This window comes from Rhinolophus sinicus, linkage group LG12, assembly GCF_036562045.2.
Source record: "Rhinolophus sinicus isolate RSC01 linkage group LG12, ASM3656204v1, whole genome shotgun sequence".
Taxonomy (NCBI): domain Eukaryota; kingdom Metazoa; phylum Chordata; class Mammalia; order Chiroptera; family Rhinolophidae; genus Rhinolophus; species Rhinolophus sinicus.
Window position 1 is genome coordinate 28,144,195 of NC_133761.1, and position 20,236 is coordinate 28,164,430.

The window sequence follows — 20,236 nt, forward strand, 5'->3', positions numbered from 1 at the left end:
TCCTCGGTTCCCTTTGCTTCACCCAATGCCCCAGATTTCCCACTGGCTTTAAAAATAGGTAAATATGGCTGTAAATTTATACTTTGGGAAGAAATTGTCACAAATAAAAAAAAATAAAGAATCTGACTTTATTCTCCTTCTCAAGTTAAAATGAAACTTCTGGCTTATTAATCATTGAGCCACTAATCTGAAAACGTATACTACTTCCTGGGCCATAACCACTATACATAACAAAGAATACACCACCATCTTTTATATAAGAAAATTTTATTACTGAAAAGATCACACAAAACAAAGTTTTTGTATACAAAGTTAACAAATGTGGGAGAGTTAATATTTACAACATTTTCCATACAGTACATGATAATTTTCTTTTTATGCTTTAACAGAATGCTAAGTAAAGAAAAAAACAAAAGCATCAGAAAACCTGTTCAAGGAATAATACTTAATTGGAAACAAAATTTTAATATTTTAAAATATGTCATGTAAAACACATTTTATCAGGACTACATTTTTTCCACTTGATTGGCACTAACATTGCTAATATACTTTTTAATATTCAGCAAAATCCTATTTAAGAGCAGAAATTAATTCTACATAATATCTGAGAAAGCTACTGCACAAACACAAAGCATCTACAGTATTTAAATGTTAAAAAACAAAAGTTAAAACAAAAGTATAAGCAAATGTAAATGGTCATAATAATACAATCTTGGGTGGTCATGAAACATTAAACACAGAAAATCAATTGCACTTGGCTTAATTTATAAAAGAGTAACGTTTCATCTACTAATCCTTCAGGACATTTTATTTTAAAATTACAGAAGGATCAGAAAGCAGCATCATACAATCAACATTGGACACTCTTTCAATAAGCACCGTATTTCAGTTGCATAAGGAGGCTGTGAAATTCCTAAAATAATGAGACTTTATAAAATTTACACACTGAGGATGATAAGGTAGAGTAAGTGGGTTTTTGTAGTGGAATAGCCATTATAATATCTTTTGGTGTATCAACTATTTTTTTAAACTACAAAAGAATACTATTTTTCAGTTTTCTTAGAAATTCAGTGTAAAAGCTACCAAAGTAGTGCCAAGATATTAGAATAACATAATAAAAATATTTCAATAGATTTTCCAGGATCTCTAAAAAAAGTTCAAATACATATAAACTTATTTTCAAATATATAAAAGAGATACAAGGATAAGTTTTAAATATTTCAGCAAAGAAAAATCTTAATATTATATCATAAAAGTGAAATAGCATTGTACACCTTAAAATACTTTTAACAAGAGTAGGATCTTCATAAATAGAGAAGGAGATTCCTCTAATTTCCTCCTCCCACACAATTTAAAAAATACTATTAACCCGCACATTTCTGTTTTTCAGGTATATTGTTATTGACCTCTATGTGAATGAATCATATTCTTCTCGGAATCTATTGTTTCCAGTGTAACTGCAGGCAATGTAGCTCTAAGTGCAAAAGAAGAATGCAATAGTGATTCTTATAAGACCATGTATTGGTCACCTCCAGTGTAACACAGATCCACTTCCAAGTAACGGGATAACCTGGTTTTCAAGTATCTGAGTGACTGCCAGTGCCCTGCTCTTTTCTAGCTCCTGAAGCCGAGTGAACGAGCAGTGAGGTGGAGCCCTTCAGGCTGCTTGGCTCTGAAGAACTGGGGACCTGCAAGCTGTTGCTCTGGACCAGGCCAGCTGCAGTAACATCACTTTTTGGAGTTACCCTAAGTGGAAGAAGGAAAGTTGACACACATACATACCAAAGCACGAATGTGACGCCAGATGTCCTGATAATTGCTATCCACTTTTCATGAGTTTTACTCCCAACCAGTGTCCACTTTTATCAAAGGATAATTCACTAAAACTCTTTATGTATACACGAATACCTCGAAACACAAATAATTGATTTTCAAATACATTTTTTGATAACGTTTGTCAAGCACCACCCATGCATAGGCTGAGCATGGTGTCTCATGGGGAATACAATTAATGAGCCAGGATTCCTGCCCTCGGCTTGGCAAACTTTTTATTGATTTCTCACCATGGATCAGACACCGTGTAAGCTATTGGGAACACAAAGATAAATAACACCTCAACTCTCCCTTTCAGGAGTTTATAAATCTCCTTTCAAAAGCATGTATCTAATTACAATCCAGGTATGCAAAAGCTGCGAGAGAAACACAGAGAAGGTGCACTTAGCCTAGTTTGGGAGGGTGAGGTAAGACAAACCATGGTAACTGAAAGTAGTTAGTTGTCAGCATTCTGGTTAACTTGATGTTTACTTGTGTTTGGATCACCTATGACTATTTGGAAATACTCATTAAAGACAATGTCAACATCCTTTCATGTTCAGAAAGTAAAAACATAATCATCTTTGTGAAAATGGACAAATACCTTTTAGATGCTACTGTAATGCAGTACTAATGAGAACTTAGCCTATATTTCAGATGAATCTTAAACATTTACCTAAATATACGTGCAACCATAGAAATAAACACTAGTGTTCTACGGTACTTGAACAGCATACATGAAGGCTCTTCTCAAAGCTAAGAATTAAACTACGAAACAGCATATTTATAGGTTGAACTTAAACTCCTTAAATCCAAACTCCTTTGGATTAAGTGTATAAACCTGTCATCTCATAGAATGCCTTATTTCCAACGTGTTATGCTTTAGTAAAAAATGTACAATGCAGTATTCAGGACAGTCTGGATTGAAGATAAAATCAAAGCTTACCTTCCTTCACTCCGCCCACTTTCAGATACACTGCTCTTGTCCTTCACATCGCCTGCCCGGCCCTTCCGGTCCGCCTGTTCCCCACAGAGTTTGGAGCTGGATACTGCTGGTGAGGCAGGTTCCCCACAGACCTGTTCTCTTGACTTGGGGGTGCTCATTCCGTCTTCTCTCACTTCCCTCACTGACGTTTCTGGAGAGGTTTGGATTTCTGGCAAAGTGTCTTGTCCTAAGTAATCGTGGTTAGTGATTGCTACAGCAGATGTGCCATGATTTGCCGAAGCTCCCGTGCTGGTTCCCATGGATTTGGAAATGACCTTCAGCTTATGTGAACTTGGTTTATAGTGCTTCTTTTTGTGTTTAACTTTAGAATTGTGCTTTAAGAAAAACTCACACGACTCCTGTAGTACTCTTCGACTTTCACTGATTGGACTGTAAGAAAATCAAAGGAAAGGACTTACTTGGTAAATATTAAGTATTATAGTAGAAGCCATAAAGCATATCACCTATCTTGTGCTAAAAATCCTTATTCAATAAAGTTAGAAATTCTTTAAGAGTTATGTTTTTTATAAAGTCTGGGATTATAACTACTTTGAGATATAAGTAGATTGCCATAAAGTGAAATCTTTTGTGCATACACTGTTAGTTGCTTTTGTCAGCACAATTAGAATGGTAAAGAATTAAATAGGCAAAATCAAAGGATGAGGGCAAGGAAACGAAACCAACATAAAGTAGGGGATTACCCGTATGTGTATCATATATAAGTATATAAAAGTAAACCAGAAGAGAGAGGACACAAAATATAATTAGTGGTCTGCTTAAATTCAATTGTTTTCTTTCCAACATTAAAGTTAGCCAGTTATACTGAAGTTGGTGTGGGTATGTAAATATGGGATAGACATATAATAATAGTGTAAAAAATGTAAAGTCCAGTTAAATGCAATTCTTCAGACTTCAAAAACTTATTTCTGAAAAGGTCTACAGTTCTGAAATTTTTATCACAAAAAAGTTCATTAATCAAACCAGTGGGAAACAGTTTAAAAAACTCCATTTTATACTGTTGATAGTACATGGCATACAGTGTATGTAAATAACTAACATGAACTATTTACTTATAAATGTAAATCTACTATATTGTCATAAAATACTCCATAAGTTTGAATTTTTACCATCTTAGGCAAGGCAAATAAATGAAATTTTGAGTCAACACTTGTGTGTAATAAAGTTTAAAAGTAGTAACTAATGATAACACATCACATCTGAATCATACTTTATACATTTCCTTACATATATTTGATCCCATTTAATTTTTTATCATTGCTAAGACAGAATAAAATGATTAAAAGCACTACACCCAAAATAATGAATCGAATGAAAACAATAACAATAATGGATATATTATAAGCCATGGAAAGAATATGTACATTTTACAAATCTTCCATTCCACAGAATAGTGTATGTCAAAGGCTATTAAATGCATGCCAAAATAAAGCATCTCTCTCCATGAAAAAGATTTCCAAACTTGAAAAAACAGTCAATATAATAAACGGTATGATTTGAATAGTTTCTTTATGTTTGATCTATTTATTTTAAAACAATGTCAGATAATTCAATAGGTTCTTACTCTCTCTTGCGATTTCGTTTAAAAAACCCAGCCCATTCTGTGCATGTCTTTTTGCTTCCAACCCAGAAGACGGCAGAGATGCCAACAATTAATGTCATCAGATATTTTATCATAAATAAAGCCAATTCTGGTCGACTTTCTGTTTTTGCCTATAAAAAACAGTAATAAAATTTCAGTGATACATTCAAAGTGGAGAGAAGTCTACACAGTCAATGTAAAACTTGAACAAAAATATAAATTTTCAGTCTGTTTTATTATAAAATGTTTGGTATAACATAATATAATGAATAGTGCTTTAAGTTTAATACATTCCTTACCTAAGTTCCGAACAAAGAACCTTTATATGTGTGTCAAGATATATAGCTAGAAAAGGAAAAACACGTAAATATATTTAGGAAGCATGTCCTTCCTAATCTTGGCTTGATTTCCTGACCTTGTTCCCCTAGAAATACAGAAGCCTCTCATAATTGCCAAATATTTGCCTCTAAATATTTATCTATTTTATTTCACTTTAATCTACCACAAAAAAACACATTTAGACTCATTATTACAACATACTATTTTAGAGTCTTCACACATTGTTTACGTTTATGTTATAAAAACTTGGTTCGTTAGAGCAAAATAAGTATCAGAATAATGTGAAAATTTCATAAAATTTATTCATACTTTTCTTTCAAGCATAAACTTTCAAGTATTATTTTTTAAATGTTACCCAAATGTCAAAATACTATACATTCTGTATTATTTCTTGCTTTTTTCACTTACTAATATTACTTGGAGACCATTCTATATCAATAAAAACAGGGGTCATCATTTATTTTTAAAGGCTATTCCACTGTGTAGATGAACCATGATTTATTCAACTACCCCTATTAATGGATATTTAGGTTGTCTTCAACTTACTGCCATTGCAAACAATGTTGCAATGAGTATCTTTGTATGTATGTAATCACTCACATTTGTGAGCATATCCATCAATAAATTCCCGTAAGGGCAGGATCAAAGAGTATGTGCATTTTAGAATTATTATTATTATTTTTAAGATTTTAAATTTATTTGTTAAGTGTGCTCCAACTCAAGGAGTTGTTTCAATCTAGTTGTGGAGGGCACAGCCCACCGGCCCATGTGGGGATCGAACTGGCAACTTTGTTGTTAAGAGCACCTTGCTCTAACCAACTGAGCTAACGGGCTGCCCCCGAGTATGTGCATTTTAAATAATGCTGTCAAATTGCTTTCCACAGAAGTTTGAACTAATTGAATAGCAAAGTCTGAAGTCTGAGAATGCATATTTTGCCAGTTCTACCAACATAGTGGCTATAAAACCTTTAGATGTTTGCCATGTCATAAGTAGAATATAATTTTGTTATAATTTTAATTTGCATCTCTTACAACATTTTTTACATTAAGCTTTTTGATTTTCATTTTCTGTAAATGCTCTTCACAATCTTTTTTCATTTTTATATCTGATTGTTGGTTTTTTTTCTTACTGATCTATAGAAACTCTTTATAAGTTAAGGAAATTAGCCATTCAACTAGGATATGATGTGTGAATAAATTTTCCCAGTTGGTTTTCTGACTTTGATTATGATGGGGGTTTTTTGTGTGTGTTTTTGTTTTTGCCATGCAGAATCTTAAAACAAACAAACAAAAAAATTATTTTACTTAGTCAAATTTAGTAATCTTTTCTTTTATAGTTCCTGAATTTTATATCATTCTCATAAAGTCTGCCTCCACTTTAAGTTTAGAATTTTCTCATTTTATCTTCTAATACTTTATAGTTTCTTTCTTTACATGAAACATAATTTTTAAAAATCATAGACCTTTAACTTTGTGGGCAATAATAGTTGTTTTTTTCTCCCAGTTTTCCCAAAATACTGAAGAATATAGGAGACATTCAACATATCAGGATCACTTTAAGACACAGCTCCGTTATTAAATATATAGTAAAAACAGCCTATTTGTAAAAACAGATAACTGACTACGGACAGTATGTAAGGTAAGTAAAACTATTATTACAGTATGTAAGGTAAGTAAAACTATTATCCACACACATCAGTATATAAACTAGGTTCCACTATGTTAAAATGTAGTCACTTTCTAGAATATAAATTATTATGTAAAATACTTCAGCCCACACATTGCTTGATTTGATGCACTCTGATGATAGCACTCACATCAATATAATTAGTTAATATATACATATATTCAAGAAAAATGTATAAGATCTATTAAAAACAACAAAAAATTCTATTAAAAAAAAACCTCAACTAAAATGCTTTTAAAATGTTCTATTTTAAAAAAATGTTCTATTTTTAGGGATTTACTTTTTTAATCTTAAAAACAGCACCTTTATACTAATCGTATTAATAAATGTCAAAGACATATGAAACACATTTTGTTTCAATTGTGCTTTTCAGTTAAGAAATGACAGGATGGTTTAGGTAAAAATCAAGTTCTGTTTTTATAAGCAAATACTCTGCAAAAAATTATAAGATAACACGATCAAATTAAATATACCCAAATAAGGTTTTCCTCTACTAACTAAAGAATTTAAAACAACTCCCAATTCAGCAGAAGTTACTTCTCTTTTTCTGCCTACTACAGGACCTACTCTTGTGACTCTTTTCTTCATTACTATTAATCTGCCTTTGCAACCCAATGTAATTTTTAAAAGAATAGCTAACGGAGCCACTTTACTATTGTAACTGAAACTAAAAAACTTTGACAATTATCCCAGTTTCACCTGATACATTGGGAATCATTCCTATGTCCATTGGATTTCTCACCTGAAATCTAATTTTATGTTCATGACTAATTCAAGTTACTTTCAGGGAATATTTTCTAAGTTAATATTAAATCATGAAACAATACAAATGATAGCTTTTACCTGATAAGGACATGGGATGTGGTACTGACGACAATGGTCAGAGACCCAAGTTATCTCCCAGGTAATCCTATTTACTTGCTCATAGACGTAACACCCAAGAAGTGTCACTAATGGCACGAGATACAGGCCACTGAAGACTCCAATTCGAATCATAAATTTCTTTAGTTTCTCTTGGTTCCGGCCATCATGTTGTATAACTTGTCGAACGTGATTTAAGGAAATAATGCCAGCTAAAAGAAGAGACAGCCCGACAAACACACAAAAGCACAATGGCAAGAGTACAAAGTAACGAGAAGCATCCAAGTCATAAAGGCCGACAAAGCAAACTCCACTAATGTTGTCTCCCTCCACTTTGTTCATAGCAAGAAGCATAACAGTCAGAAAACCTGGTATTCCCCATGCAACAGCATGAAACCACACTGCTTTTTGTTCAATGGCTTCACAACTCCACTTTCTTCCTGCAGCTAAGAACCAAGTAATGGTAAGAATCACCCACCACACAGTGCCAGCCATTGTGAAAAAATACAAAAACATAAACAAAACGGTACAAGCCTTATTTTGAGAGCCTAGAACAACTGTATCACCAACTTCTAGCTTCTCATCTGCCTTATTGCAGGCTGTGCTATTACCTAGCAAGAATCCAATAAAGTACATGAGAGATACGATGCTGTAACAGACAGAGTAATATATAATTGGTCTCTCTGGGTATCTGAATCTTTTAACATCAATTAAAAAAGTAAGGAATGTGAACAGAGTTGCACAAAGACAAAATATTGAAACTATTCCAATAAAACTTTTTGCAAACTCTAGCTCATCACTTTTAAAATACATGTTGGGGCATGGAGGCGCACATTGGTCAATTCCCAGAAACTTATAGCCTTGTCCCCCTGAAGTCTTAAGATGCCTTGGACACCAAATTCCAATGTCTCTTTGGATTTGTTCTGTTTTCTTCTGAGGACCAAGAAATTGTGTGTGTGGATCAAAAGTTACAGGAACAGTCTCATCACAGTATTGTAATCTGTAAAGATTATAAAAATGAAATATATAAGGTCGACATTTTTACTGAGTCATTATTTTAATGCTATGCTTTCCAACTATAAAATATTTCCTCATGTATTCATAACTAATAGGGAGACATACAAACCTAAATGGATTACAGGTTAGAGTTGGGTAGAAAGTTTTGAAGTTGACTAAAAACTTATGGTTGCTTATAAGGCTCCAAAACACTAAAATATGTATTTAATACAAGGCAAGTGAACATAAAAATTCTCTTACTTAGAAAACAATGAATAATTTTAAAATAATTTCTTCTCTCAAGACTATAAAGGAAAAAAATTATCTTGACTGGTACTCTCCAGACAAAAAAGGTGTTAGCTTGTCTGTTTATAAACATAAGAAATGTAAGTCTTGGGGAAATTAATTTTTATTATCTAATGCCCATGAGCAAAGTAGATAAACCACATGGTAAAGTGATGACCAAAATAACATCCTTTCCTGGATTATAGGGTAAAGTTCAAGAGATATTTAAGTTCTTAAAGAAGGGCAAGAAGATCCTCAAGAGGCAGGCTGAGGACCAGCTTAACTCACATCACCGTTTTGTTTTGGTTTGGCTATTAGCCTCCCTTGTTTATGCATCACCTGAGTGGTACACAGGAGAATTTGTTCAGTGCAGAGCTTTATCACTGAGTTGAGTGTCTACATACCAGTATTATTCTGGAGAATCCACATGGTTTAAAAATTAGTGTGGGTTTTAATGAGAAAGCATTTTAAATATACTTTAGATAAGAATAGAAAATAATAAAACATACGCCCATAAAAAACACTCATGTATCTACCAGCTTTTCCAAATTTAATATTATGTCAGTTTTGCTTTATATCTTTTAAAATAAAGCAATGTAACATTATAGATATTGCTGGGACCCCTTTCTGGTTCTATTCTCTTTCCTCTCCCCAGAAATATTCATTATTACAAGGTCAGTTCTTATTCTCTTCATGTATTTTTAGTATTCTCATTATGTTATTTTCTAACTATAATGGTAAATAGTTGTTTCTCTGGTTTTGAACTTTATGTAAATGACATCATGCTGTATATATCACACTATAACTTCCTTTTTTTACTTAACACTATAATTTTTAGATTTATCCATATTGACAGATGTGGGTCAACTGCATTCATTTTATCAATTGTATGGTAGTATTCTTGAGTGTAAGTCCATCACAATGTAAGTAATCATTTTTACAATAGACTTTTAATCTTTTTCCCATTAAAAATATCAGGAATGCTATTTTTTTTTATTTGTGATTTCTTATTTGTGTAGAAGTTTCTATGCAAGGGGATTTCCTAGGATATAGGGTATGAGCATCTTCATCTTTACTACATACAGTTGACCCTTAAACAACCTGGGTTTGAACCACATGGGTCTACTTACACATGGATTTTTTTCAACAAATACTGTACATGTATTTTCTTAATAACATTTTCTTTTCTGTAGCTTATTTTATTGTCAGAATATAGTATGTAATACATATTACAAAATATGTATTAACTGACTGTTTATCTCATTGGTAAGGCTTCTGGTCAACAGTAGGCCATATTAGTATTACGTTTTTGGGGAGTCAAAAGTTATATGCAGATTTTCGGAGACATGGGGGGGGGGGTCAGTGACCCTAACCTGATGCATTGTTCAAAGGTCAACTGTATTACTCAATTGTTCTTGAAAATGACTATGCATCTACCAGAAGTGTATGAGTTCCAAAAAGGTTCTAGTTTCTTCAGTTTACAGATAAATAAACATAAAGGTAGCCAGCTTCCTTCCCAGATTTATTATGTGAGGTCTCATTATGTCAGTAGAATATTTCAAATTACAAGCTCCCAATGTCTAGAGAATAGGAGACAAAGTAATTGATCAAGAGTACTGTGCAATAGGGTCAGTGAATTGATAATAAGGTTCCTGTCCCAGTTATGGTCAAAGGCACCATTACATGTTCTCATTGACGACACACCTCTCCTTTGTTAGAGCTCGCATAGTTGTATATTTGCATTTACTTGTATAATTATTTGAATATTTTTCATTCCTTCCACCCCATTGTAAGTTCCCTGGGAACCAAGTCTGTTTTTGCTCACCACTCTATCCACAACACGTATCACCACAGTGCCTGGCGTATATTAAGTGTGCAATAAACATTTATTGAATTAAATAATGAAAGCCTGTCACTAACATTCTGGAAAGCTAACACCAATATAAAATATCATTAGTAGCTTTTAGTCGGAAATGTCATTTACCTGTCACATTTTAGTTCCTCGGGCCATTGGATCCCAAAAGTGTCAATTAATTTTTTGCAGTCAGAATATACTTTTTCACAAAATTTACGACAAGGTGGAACTACATGGATTTGCTCTGTGCAGGTTGGTACAAAAGCTTTGCAAAGGAAAGTTTCAACATTTGGTGAACATTCCAGATTTGCAAGAGGAAGAAAAAGCTATTAAGAAATACAAGATAAGGTTAGAAAACATTTTAATAACAAATGAGAGAAATTTACTTATTTGCTGTCTAAAGTGTATATACATTTTAACTTATACTCCAAAAGAATCTTTAAGTATCACTCTCCATACAATCAAATTTTGTTTAGTCCGCTAGAGATCATTTTGTTAAAATCTGTTAGACTTAGGTACTTTCACACACAATGCAGTATTATTATTTTATTCAATTATACATTTTTCAAGAAGACAGGCTAAATCAGCAAATCAAAAGCATGAGTTAATTGCTAGGTAAAATAAGTTATATAAATGCTCAATTTATAAGTAATGTTGAAATACCTTAACACTATTCTGGGCATTCTGGAGAAGAAGGCAATGTTTGGGGCAGAGGGAACAGACAAAGGTGCGAAGATCACGAGACCATGGTGCATTCAGGGCAAAACGTCCAGTGTGACTAGAATATAGGTCAAAGAGGTGGAGTCAGGGACAGACTAGAGAGAGAGGAGACTGGAGAGGTACGCCGGACCTGATCGTGGGGAGCACAAACGGCACGCTAAGTTGCTTGGATTTTAAAATAAAGAAATGGGATACTATTGGAGAGTTTTAAGCAGGAAGTGAGGCTAGAGTCTGACAGCTGAGTGTGAATCCTAGGTCCACACTTACTGGCTATGTAACTTTGGCAAGCTATTTAACTTCTCTGTCTTAAGTTTCTACATCTGTAAAACGGCAATAATAATCGTACGTATCTATCTCGTAAGATTACTATGAATACTAAGTTAATAAATGTCAGTACTCAATAAATGTTAGTTATTGTGATGATTATACTTTAGAGTACAGGGATGGGTTCTGGATAAACATGGTATACCATGTTTCCCAGAAAATAAGACCTGGCCGGACCATCAGCTCTAATGCGTCTTTTGGAGCAAAAATTAATATAAGACCCGGTCCTATTTTAATATAATATAAGACTGGGTAATATAATATAATATAATTAATACAATACAATACAATATAATATAATACCGGATCTGATATAATATAATACAATATAATACCGGGTCTTATATTGATTTTTGCTCTAAAAGATGCATTAGAGCTGATGGTCCGGCTAGGTCTTATTTTCAAGGAAACACGGTATTGACCACATATGTTTTTCATTCCCTTATTTCCTCACTAAAATGACAATGAAGGAAAAAAAGGTATTACTCCATTAGTAAATGAACAGGATAGATTACATTAGTGTATTTGAGTTTTCCAAAGAACAAAAACGAAACATCCAAAAAGAAAGTCCCAAAACTTTTGAGTGACAGAAAGCTATTGGGGAGTGAGAGGTGACTTAATTGGACGTGGAGGTGGATTACAAAGGAGGAGTGGAGGGAGAATGAGCTCATTTGCCCTAAAGAATCTGAAAGTCTCAGTTCTTTTAGGCACCAAGCAGCATAAAAGGCTAAAACTGGGGGATGTTTACAGATCAATTTCTCTCTATATTATCACTGCACCGGCACCCTAGGCAGCCAGATGACCACCAAATCCTACCAGAGTTGTTTCCAGCAGAAATGAAGCTTGGGATATCAGGCACAGAGGCGGGCAGAGATACAGTGCAGTGAGAAGAGGTTGAGCTGGGTAACAGTCTATCTAGGAAAAGTGACGCTCTCACTTTCCTTTGCCTGCTCTGTTCCTAAAAGGTTGGAAGACAGGCATATACCACCATCCCCAATCTTTGAAAAAACTCAAGTCTTGGGGGGAAAGACCTCTACATATTTGACAATGAAAAAGCTTGAGTTTACATTACTATGAAGCCCACCAGTAACAAGCCCCACTTATGCACACGAAGCTTTTCAATGCTCCACACAAATACAAATAGGCGGCCAAGGAGCATCAGGCATTTGAAGGAAGTCTTATGCAAGACAGAGACAAAAACAAGCAAGCAGAGAAAACAGAGATTATGCAGCAAACAGAAGAAAACAAAACAAAATAAATCACAAAACAAACAAAAACATTAATATCTTTAATGAGAAGCTATTGCACCCATTAAAAAAGAATAGGATGCTGTGGAAAATTAAAATAGTAAGACAGCTGAAATACAAAACTCTATAGAAGGATTAGAAGATAAAGCTGAGGGAAGAAATGGACAATCAGAGAGAAAATCCTCCCAATCAGAAGATCAGTCTAAGTGTACAACACCTGACTAAGTGGGTTTCAGAAAGAAACAACAGGGAAAATACAGATGGGGTGATAATCAAATAAAGAACATAAGAACATTTCTCAAAACAGAAGGATACTAGTCTTCAAAATGAAAAGGCTGTCATCACACTTTGCAATCCTACTACTAAAATATTTTTGGGCTAAAACTCCAGTCAATTGCTCTTTTACAGGGATCTCTCACATTCTCCTGTCTTTTCAAACCTCCAATTCCACACCCTATCCTCTCAGTTGATGATTTTGTTCCTAGTTCACTGAGAAAACAAAACAATCAGATAATTTCCCTATCTTCTAACTAAATATACCAACATACCTACAACTTGTCTACATTCTCTGCCTTCTCTATTTCAATGGATGAACAATTCGAACTAATCAACCAAGTCCTCCATTTGTACACTGCAACCTCCCCACTTGACGAGCCAAGGACTTTGCTTCTGCAATTGTCTACTTTTCTTGCAATAATTTCCCCACTCTATCTACAGTGATTCCTCCATCAGATAAACTTGCTCTATTATTTCTCTCTCTCTCTCTCCCTCTCTCTCTCTCACACACACACACACACACACACACTCACACCCCAAATAGTATCTTTCCTTGACTCCATATCACAATCCCCATCCAACCATTGTTCTATTTTCCTATTCCTTTATGGAAAAATCCTCAAAATAGTTGTCTATACTCACTTTCTCCAATTCCATTCTTCCCATTCCCTCTTGAACACACTCTCCAATCAGGTTTTGTTTGTCCCCACACTCCAATGAAAACTGCTTGTCAAAGTCACCATAAACTCCACCTTGTCAAATTTAATGGTAAATTCTGAGTCCCTCATCCTACTCAAATTTTAATGACATTTGACATAGTGGATCCTGCCCTCCTCCCAAGATATATGTATATATATTTTTTACTTGGCTTCTAGGATATCTATTGCCCTGGATTTCTATCTATCTCACTGGCTGTTCATTTTCTGATCTGCTTCCGTTTCCCAATTCTAAATATTGAATTGCCCCAGAATGCAATCATCAGACCTCTTCCCAATCTATGCTCACTCCTCAGGAGAAACTCATCCAGAACCATGGTATTAAATACCAACCATACATGAATTCCCAAATTTATTTCTGGTCCCCATATCTCCTGTAAACCCTAGACTTTGGAAGTCGGGAATTGGAATGCCAGATTATGTGATATTTTGAGCATCTCGGAAAATTGCTGCTAGGTGTCTGACAAGTCTGTTAGGATATCTGAAAAAAGTTACCAACAGGTACATAGAAAACAAAGCAAATGGGGAAAAATGCAACGACTCCATTAACTATGGGAGTGGGTAATGCGTTAAAGAAATTAATGTAATCAAAGTATACTTCTTGACTTTATAGTGTACGATATTTAATACTCCTAGTAATGTTAGCACTGACTATTGATTTAACCAAAAATTGTATTAGGTTGGGAGGAGAAATAAAAGTGGTGAAGTAAGAGAAATAAATTATCAACTACCATAATAGAAAATAAACAGATACTATCTGAAGTCCTGAACTGATGAATCAATAAATTAACAGACTAAACATACTAGTTAGAGTACAGTAAGTCCTCACTTAACGTCGTCGATAGGTTTTGTGACTTTAAGTGAAACAACGTAAAACCAATTTTTATCACTGGCTAATTGACATAAACAAGACAGGTTCCTATGGCATCTCATCAACATAACGAAACAATGTTGAACAAAACTACGTTATTCAAGGAATTGATATTTCTTACTGTATAGCCTACATATCAGAAGAACACGTAAAAGAGTTCAAAGTGGCTTTCTTTGGGGAATGGGAGTGGAGAAGGGTAGGCTGCTATTTTTCTCTTAAAAGCTTTTAATATAGAGGGTTTTTCAGCTTTATTCAGGTATAAATGACATACGATAAACTGAACATGTATAAAGTGTACAATTTGATGGGTTTTGAAAGCATTATCACAACCAAGGTAACAAATACATCCATCATCACCAAGTTTCTTCTTGCCCCTTAATAATCCCTCCCTTCTCTCTTTCCTCTCACACCTCACCCCCAGTAACCCCCCACCCCGGCAACCACTCACTTTTCTGTCACTATACAGTGGTATTTTCTGGAATTTTACATACATAAAATCATGGAGTATGTCCTTTTTTTGTCTGGCTTCCTTCATTCAGCATCATTATTTTGAGATTCATCCATGTTGTTCCGTGTATCAATAGTTCATTCGTTTCAGTTGCTGAGTTGTATTCCATTGTACGGTTATACCATAATTTATCTATTCACCTACTGATGGACAATTTGAAGTGTCCGTGGGACATTAGCGTGTGGGTTTCCATCTACTACATAGCAGGTAGTGCAGGAGAGCTATGTAGGTGAAAGACTTTAAGTTAAGGATATATATTTGGAAGTCATCATTATACAAATGATGAATTACATTACCTAAAGAGGACATGTAGAATAAGAGAAGATGAAAATTCTGATTCAAGGGGAACTGCACTGAGCTTACATATTAACATCTCCTTCCTCTCCAAATGCCATTGAAATGAGAGAGAAGGTTTAAAGATAAAAAATAAAATAAAACCTATAGCTACACCAAAAAAAAAAAAACAGGGAACGGTCTCATCAGTGAACTACATAAACTTCGAGGAATTTCTGGAAGACAAAAAGAAGGAATGAGGATTTTTGCTTCTAGTGGTATGACCAACTAAGTATCTCCTGCCATAAAACGTTTAGATTCTAGATAAACTGCAACAAATACACTTTAAAATGGATTGCTGAGCACTGTATACACCTAATAAAGTAGTATAAAATATGTAAATTAAAAAGCAGCAAAACTACAAGGAGAACTGGACAATTCTATGATAGTAAAGAGAAAGAAATTTCAATTCATATTTCTTAAAAAATGTAAGGTTACGCAGACAAAAAAATAATATGACATACGATTACACAAAAATTAACAAGTCTGATTTAAAGGGCACATACAGAACCCACACCCAACAATTAGAGCCAACAGCTTTAGAGGACATTGGAGCAGTGGAGAGTTCACCCTGTCCTGAAGGGGCAAAGTGACTGAGCAAAGACAGGCTGTCACAGTTGGCATTATGTCTCCCTTATTTGAATGATGCTGAGACCTGACCCTTGCCACTTAACAGGAGCTTGTTGGAAAGCAAACAGCAGAGAACTGTCTCAATTTTCTCTCTCCTGAGGGGGAGAATGCCCAGGCTGTGTGAGTATCCTCCTCTGGAACTGAGATGAAACAAGGAGAGGCATGGGCAACGGGGTAGTATTTACGTCTTTGTTTACTGTCCCAAATAAATCTAGTTCCTAAAATTTTTGAGTGTCTGGTAATTAGATCCCATGGCAGAAAGAATTAAAATATACTGTGTTTAATATCCTTCTAACTCAGAAGCCAGATTGCAGCAGCTATGATAAACTGATGGTGAGCACTTAAGAACTATTATTGTCCAGTGTGAGGGCAGGGAAAATAAAAGTGACACGTGTAGTTTTGCTATATTAAAATAATTTTCTTCCAGAGTGCCAACACTGGTTAAGTTAAAAATGTTGATATTCATACAATCTGCAGAAGATAAATCAGATGTTGAAAACTCAAATACCTTCAGAGACTAGGCAGGTAAATTTGAGGGGGTATAAAATACTAGGGAATAGTTAGGCTGCTACCCAACTCCATCAGATGTTATTTGGGAATGTGGCCCAGAACCGTCAGATATATCAATTTTCATAAGAAAACAGAATCTGAATTTTTATGTGAAATCACCAAAGTTTTAAATTGTCACCTTTATTTTTAATTTTTTCCAAATCACAACATCTGTATTTTATTTCACCATCCCCTGAAATCCCAAAACAAGCTTCTGCCAGGGAAAAATCCACGGGTAATGAGACTTATTTTAGTCAGTCTTCATCATAAGCAGCTGGGATTTTTAAAAGTGATACAGGAAGCTCACAAGATATGTTGTCAAACAGAAATTTTGTCACTTTAATAATAAACATTTAAATACTATGCAGGACAAACAAAACATGTCTTTAGGTCTGATCCAGTGTGGGCCACGAACTTTCAAATTCTGTTGCGAACTAATAGACATAAAGAATTTCAGACTTGGAACGGACCTGAGATGACTTTTAAGTGTATTATTTTCAAAGTGTGTGTGTGCGTGTGTGTGTGTGTGTGTGTGTGTGTGTGTGTGTGTTTTGCCAAGGAATGCTTTCTTTAAATAAGAGGTTACAAAGAAGCCTGATATACTAGATAAATAAAAGCACTGCTGCTCTGGCCTAAAGAGGAAGCCCTCCCTCTGAGATACCTCTCACTGCTCCCCTTTCCCACCAGTGACCTCAAAGTACCTCCAAAGATCACAGTTTGAAACCATTGATCTAATCCAAAGCCTCAAATTACAAGTGAGAAAAGGCCATCCAATTTCTTATTGAAATTGTTGTTGAAATCCCAAAATCTGTCTGAATTTAAATTTAAGTACTCTTATTCCTCATCTAATGCTAATTTTACCAATACTATATAGCTACTGATATTAAATCAGAACTTTGATTTATTCAGCACTTAACCATTAGCAGGGCACTGTGCTTTTCCGTATACCAATTCTTTTTACAACAATCCTGCGAGATAGGTATTCTTAGGCCCACCTTACAAATGAAGAATCTAAGGCTCTAAGAGGTAAAATAACTTTTAAAGAGTCACATGTGTAGTAAGTGGTAATCAGGATATGAACTGGGGTCCGTATGAATTCAGACTATATCCTCTTTAGCCCTGACACTATGCTGCCACCCAGTTCTCCCTGAAAATTACCCTTCCCCAAAGCACAAGACAGGCACAAAGGTCAATAAGGATGAAGGAGGTGAAAAAAAGTGTACTCGGAAAATTGTAAGACGTTGAAGAAAGAAATTGAAGAAGATACAAATAAATGAAAGCATATACCATGCTCGTGGATAGGAAGAATTAACATCATTGAAATGTCTATACTACCCAAAGCAATCTATAGATTCAATGCAATCAAAACATCAATGGCATTTTTTCACAGAATTAGAACAAGTAATTTAGATTTGTTCTTAAATTTGTATGGAACCACAAAAGACCCCAAATAGCCAAAGCAATGTTGAGAAAGAAGAACAAAACTGGAGGTATCATGCTACCTAATATCAAACTATACTACAAGGCTATAGCAATTAAAACAGTATGGTACTGGTATAAAAACGGATACACAGATCAATGGAACAGAATAGAGAATACAGAAATAAACCTATGCCTGTATGGTCAAATAAACTATGATAAAGGAGGCAAGAATATACAACGGGGTAAAGACAGTCTATTAAATAAAACTGGACAAATACATGCAAAAAAATGAAATCGGACCACCTTCTTACATAAGAATAAACTCAAAATGGATTAGACTTAAATGTAAGACCTGAAACTATAAAACTTGTAGAAGAAAACAGGAAGAAGAAAACTCTTAGCAGTAAACTCTCTGACACTGCTTTTAGTAATATTTTTTCTTATATATCTCCTTGAGCAAGGGAAACAAACAAACAAACAAACCAATAGGACTACATCAAACTAAAGTTTTTGCACAGCAAAGGAAACCATCAACAAAATGAAAAGTCAATCTATTAAATGGGAGAAGATATTCACCGATAATATATCTGATAAGGAGTTAATATCCAAAATTTATGAAGAACTCATACAACTTAACACCAAAAATGACAAACAATCTAAATTAAAAATGAGAAGAGGACCTGAATAAACATTTCTCCAAAGAGGACATACAGATGGCCAATAGACATGAAAAGATGCTCAATGTCACTAACCATCAGAGATAGCACATCACACCTGTCAGAATGGCCATCATCAATAAACCAACAAATAACAAGTGTTGGCAAGGATGTGGAGAAAATGAAACTTTTTTATTATTATTAGTTTCAGGTGCACAAAAAAACCATAATAGATATTTACACACCTGCAAAGTGATAACCCCACCAAGTCTACTATCCATCTGACACCGTACATAGCAATTACAATATCATTGACCATATTCCCTATGCTGTACTTTACATCCTGTGACTATATATTTTTTAAATTATAGTTGACATTCAATATATTTTATATTTCTTTCAGGTGTACAGCACAGTGGTTAGGCATTTACAGAATTTATGAAGTGATCCCCCCAATAAGTCTAGTACCCATCTGACACCATACATAGTTTTTACAACATTATTGACTATATTCCTCATACTGTATTTCACATCCCCGTGACTATTTTGTGACTACCAATTTGTACTTCTTAATCCCTTCACCTTTCTCACTCATCCTCCCAACCTCTCTCTCATCTAGCAACCTCAGTTTGTTCTCTGTATCTGAGTCTATTTCTGTTTTGTTTGTTCATTTATTCTGTTCTTTAGATTCTATGTATAAGTGAGATCATACAGTATCTGTCTTTCTCAGTCTGACTTGTTTCATTCAGCATAATATCCTCTAGGTCCATCCATGTTGTTGCAAATGGCAAGATTTCATTCTTTTTTATGGCCGAGTAATACTCCATTGTATAAAGGTATCACAGTTTTCTTTATCCAATTGTCTATCGATGGGTATTTTGGTTGTTTCCGTATCTTGTCTCTTGTGAATAGTGCTGCAGTAAACATAGGGGTGTGTATGTTTTTTCAAATTAGTGTTTTGGATTTCTTTGGTTAAATACCCAGGAGTGGAATTGCTGGGTCATAAGATAGTTCTATTTTTAACTTTTTGAGGAGCCTCCATACTCTTTTCCATAGTGGGGAAAAGTATGAAAGTTTTTAAGAGTTCTGAAAAAGTAAATATTCACAAAACGACATATAATCAAAGACTATAAAACCTCAGCTATGTGTATCATATTCCAGATGATATATGTACTCCTGGAGAGGTAATTTGGGAACAAATAATTTTGGCATAAATAGCACTTTAAATAATGGGTAACCAGCCTATTACTGAATTGATCCCAATCAGTTAAAAACATAAATCGAATGAGCGTATTTCCCTAATCATTCGAAGTAAGAAAATCTTAGTAAGAATCCTTTATGGTCTCCCACAAAATGTCCTATCATTCTCCGAAATCAAACTTTGAGATGAAAAGAACACTAGTTTGGCTCGTTGTGGTATTTCTTATGTCCTTAATCTTATACTCAGAATTCTACATATTGTTAAACTAGTATTTAGCATGGTAAGTGCTACGTAAACCCGTGAATTGAACAAAGAGTCAAACTTCCTAGCCTCTTCAGTGTGTTCCCTTTCTCTCCCTTAGTG

At 34.4% G+C, this 20,236-nt stretch overlaps 1 protein-coding gene across 7 annotated transcripts in view; it reads right to left on the reverse strand.

Moving 5' to 3' along the window:
* Window positions 1–250: 250 nt before the first annotated feature.
* The window catches only part of FZD6 (frizzled class receptor 6), a 32,346-nt gene continuing 12,360 nt past the window's right edge, over window positions 251–20,236 (reverse strand). For 5 of the 7 annotated variants that reach the window (XM_019711790.2, XM_019711785.2, XM_019711789.2 and 2 more), the window contains exons 3-7: window positions 10,550–10,746; window positions 7,267–8,284; window positions 4,380–4,528; window positions 2,759–3,187; window positions 251–1,746 (exon numbers count right to left, since the gene is read on the reverse strand). In XM_019711790.2, the coding sequence (XP_019567349.2) occupies window positions 1,578–1,746; window positions 2,759–3,187; window positions 4,380–4,528; window positions 7,267–8,284; window positions 10,550–10,746 (1,962 nt within the window). In that variant the 3' untranslated portion in view covers window positions 251–1,577. Of the gene's footprint in view, window positions 1,747–2,758; window positions 3,188–4,379; window positions 4,529–7,266; window positions 8,285–10,549; window positions 10,747–11,083; window positions 11,199–15,065; window positions 15,522–20,236 lie in introns of those variants that run through there. The other 2 variants (XM_019711792.2, XM_074316284.1) reach the window with 2 other exon arrangements.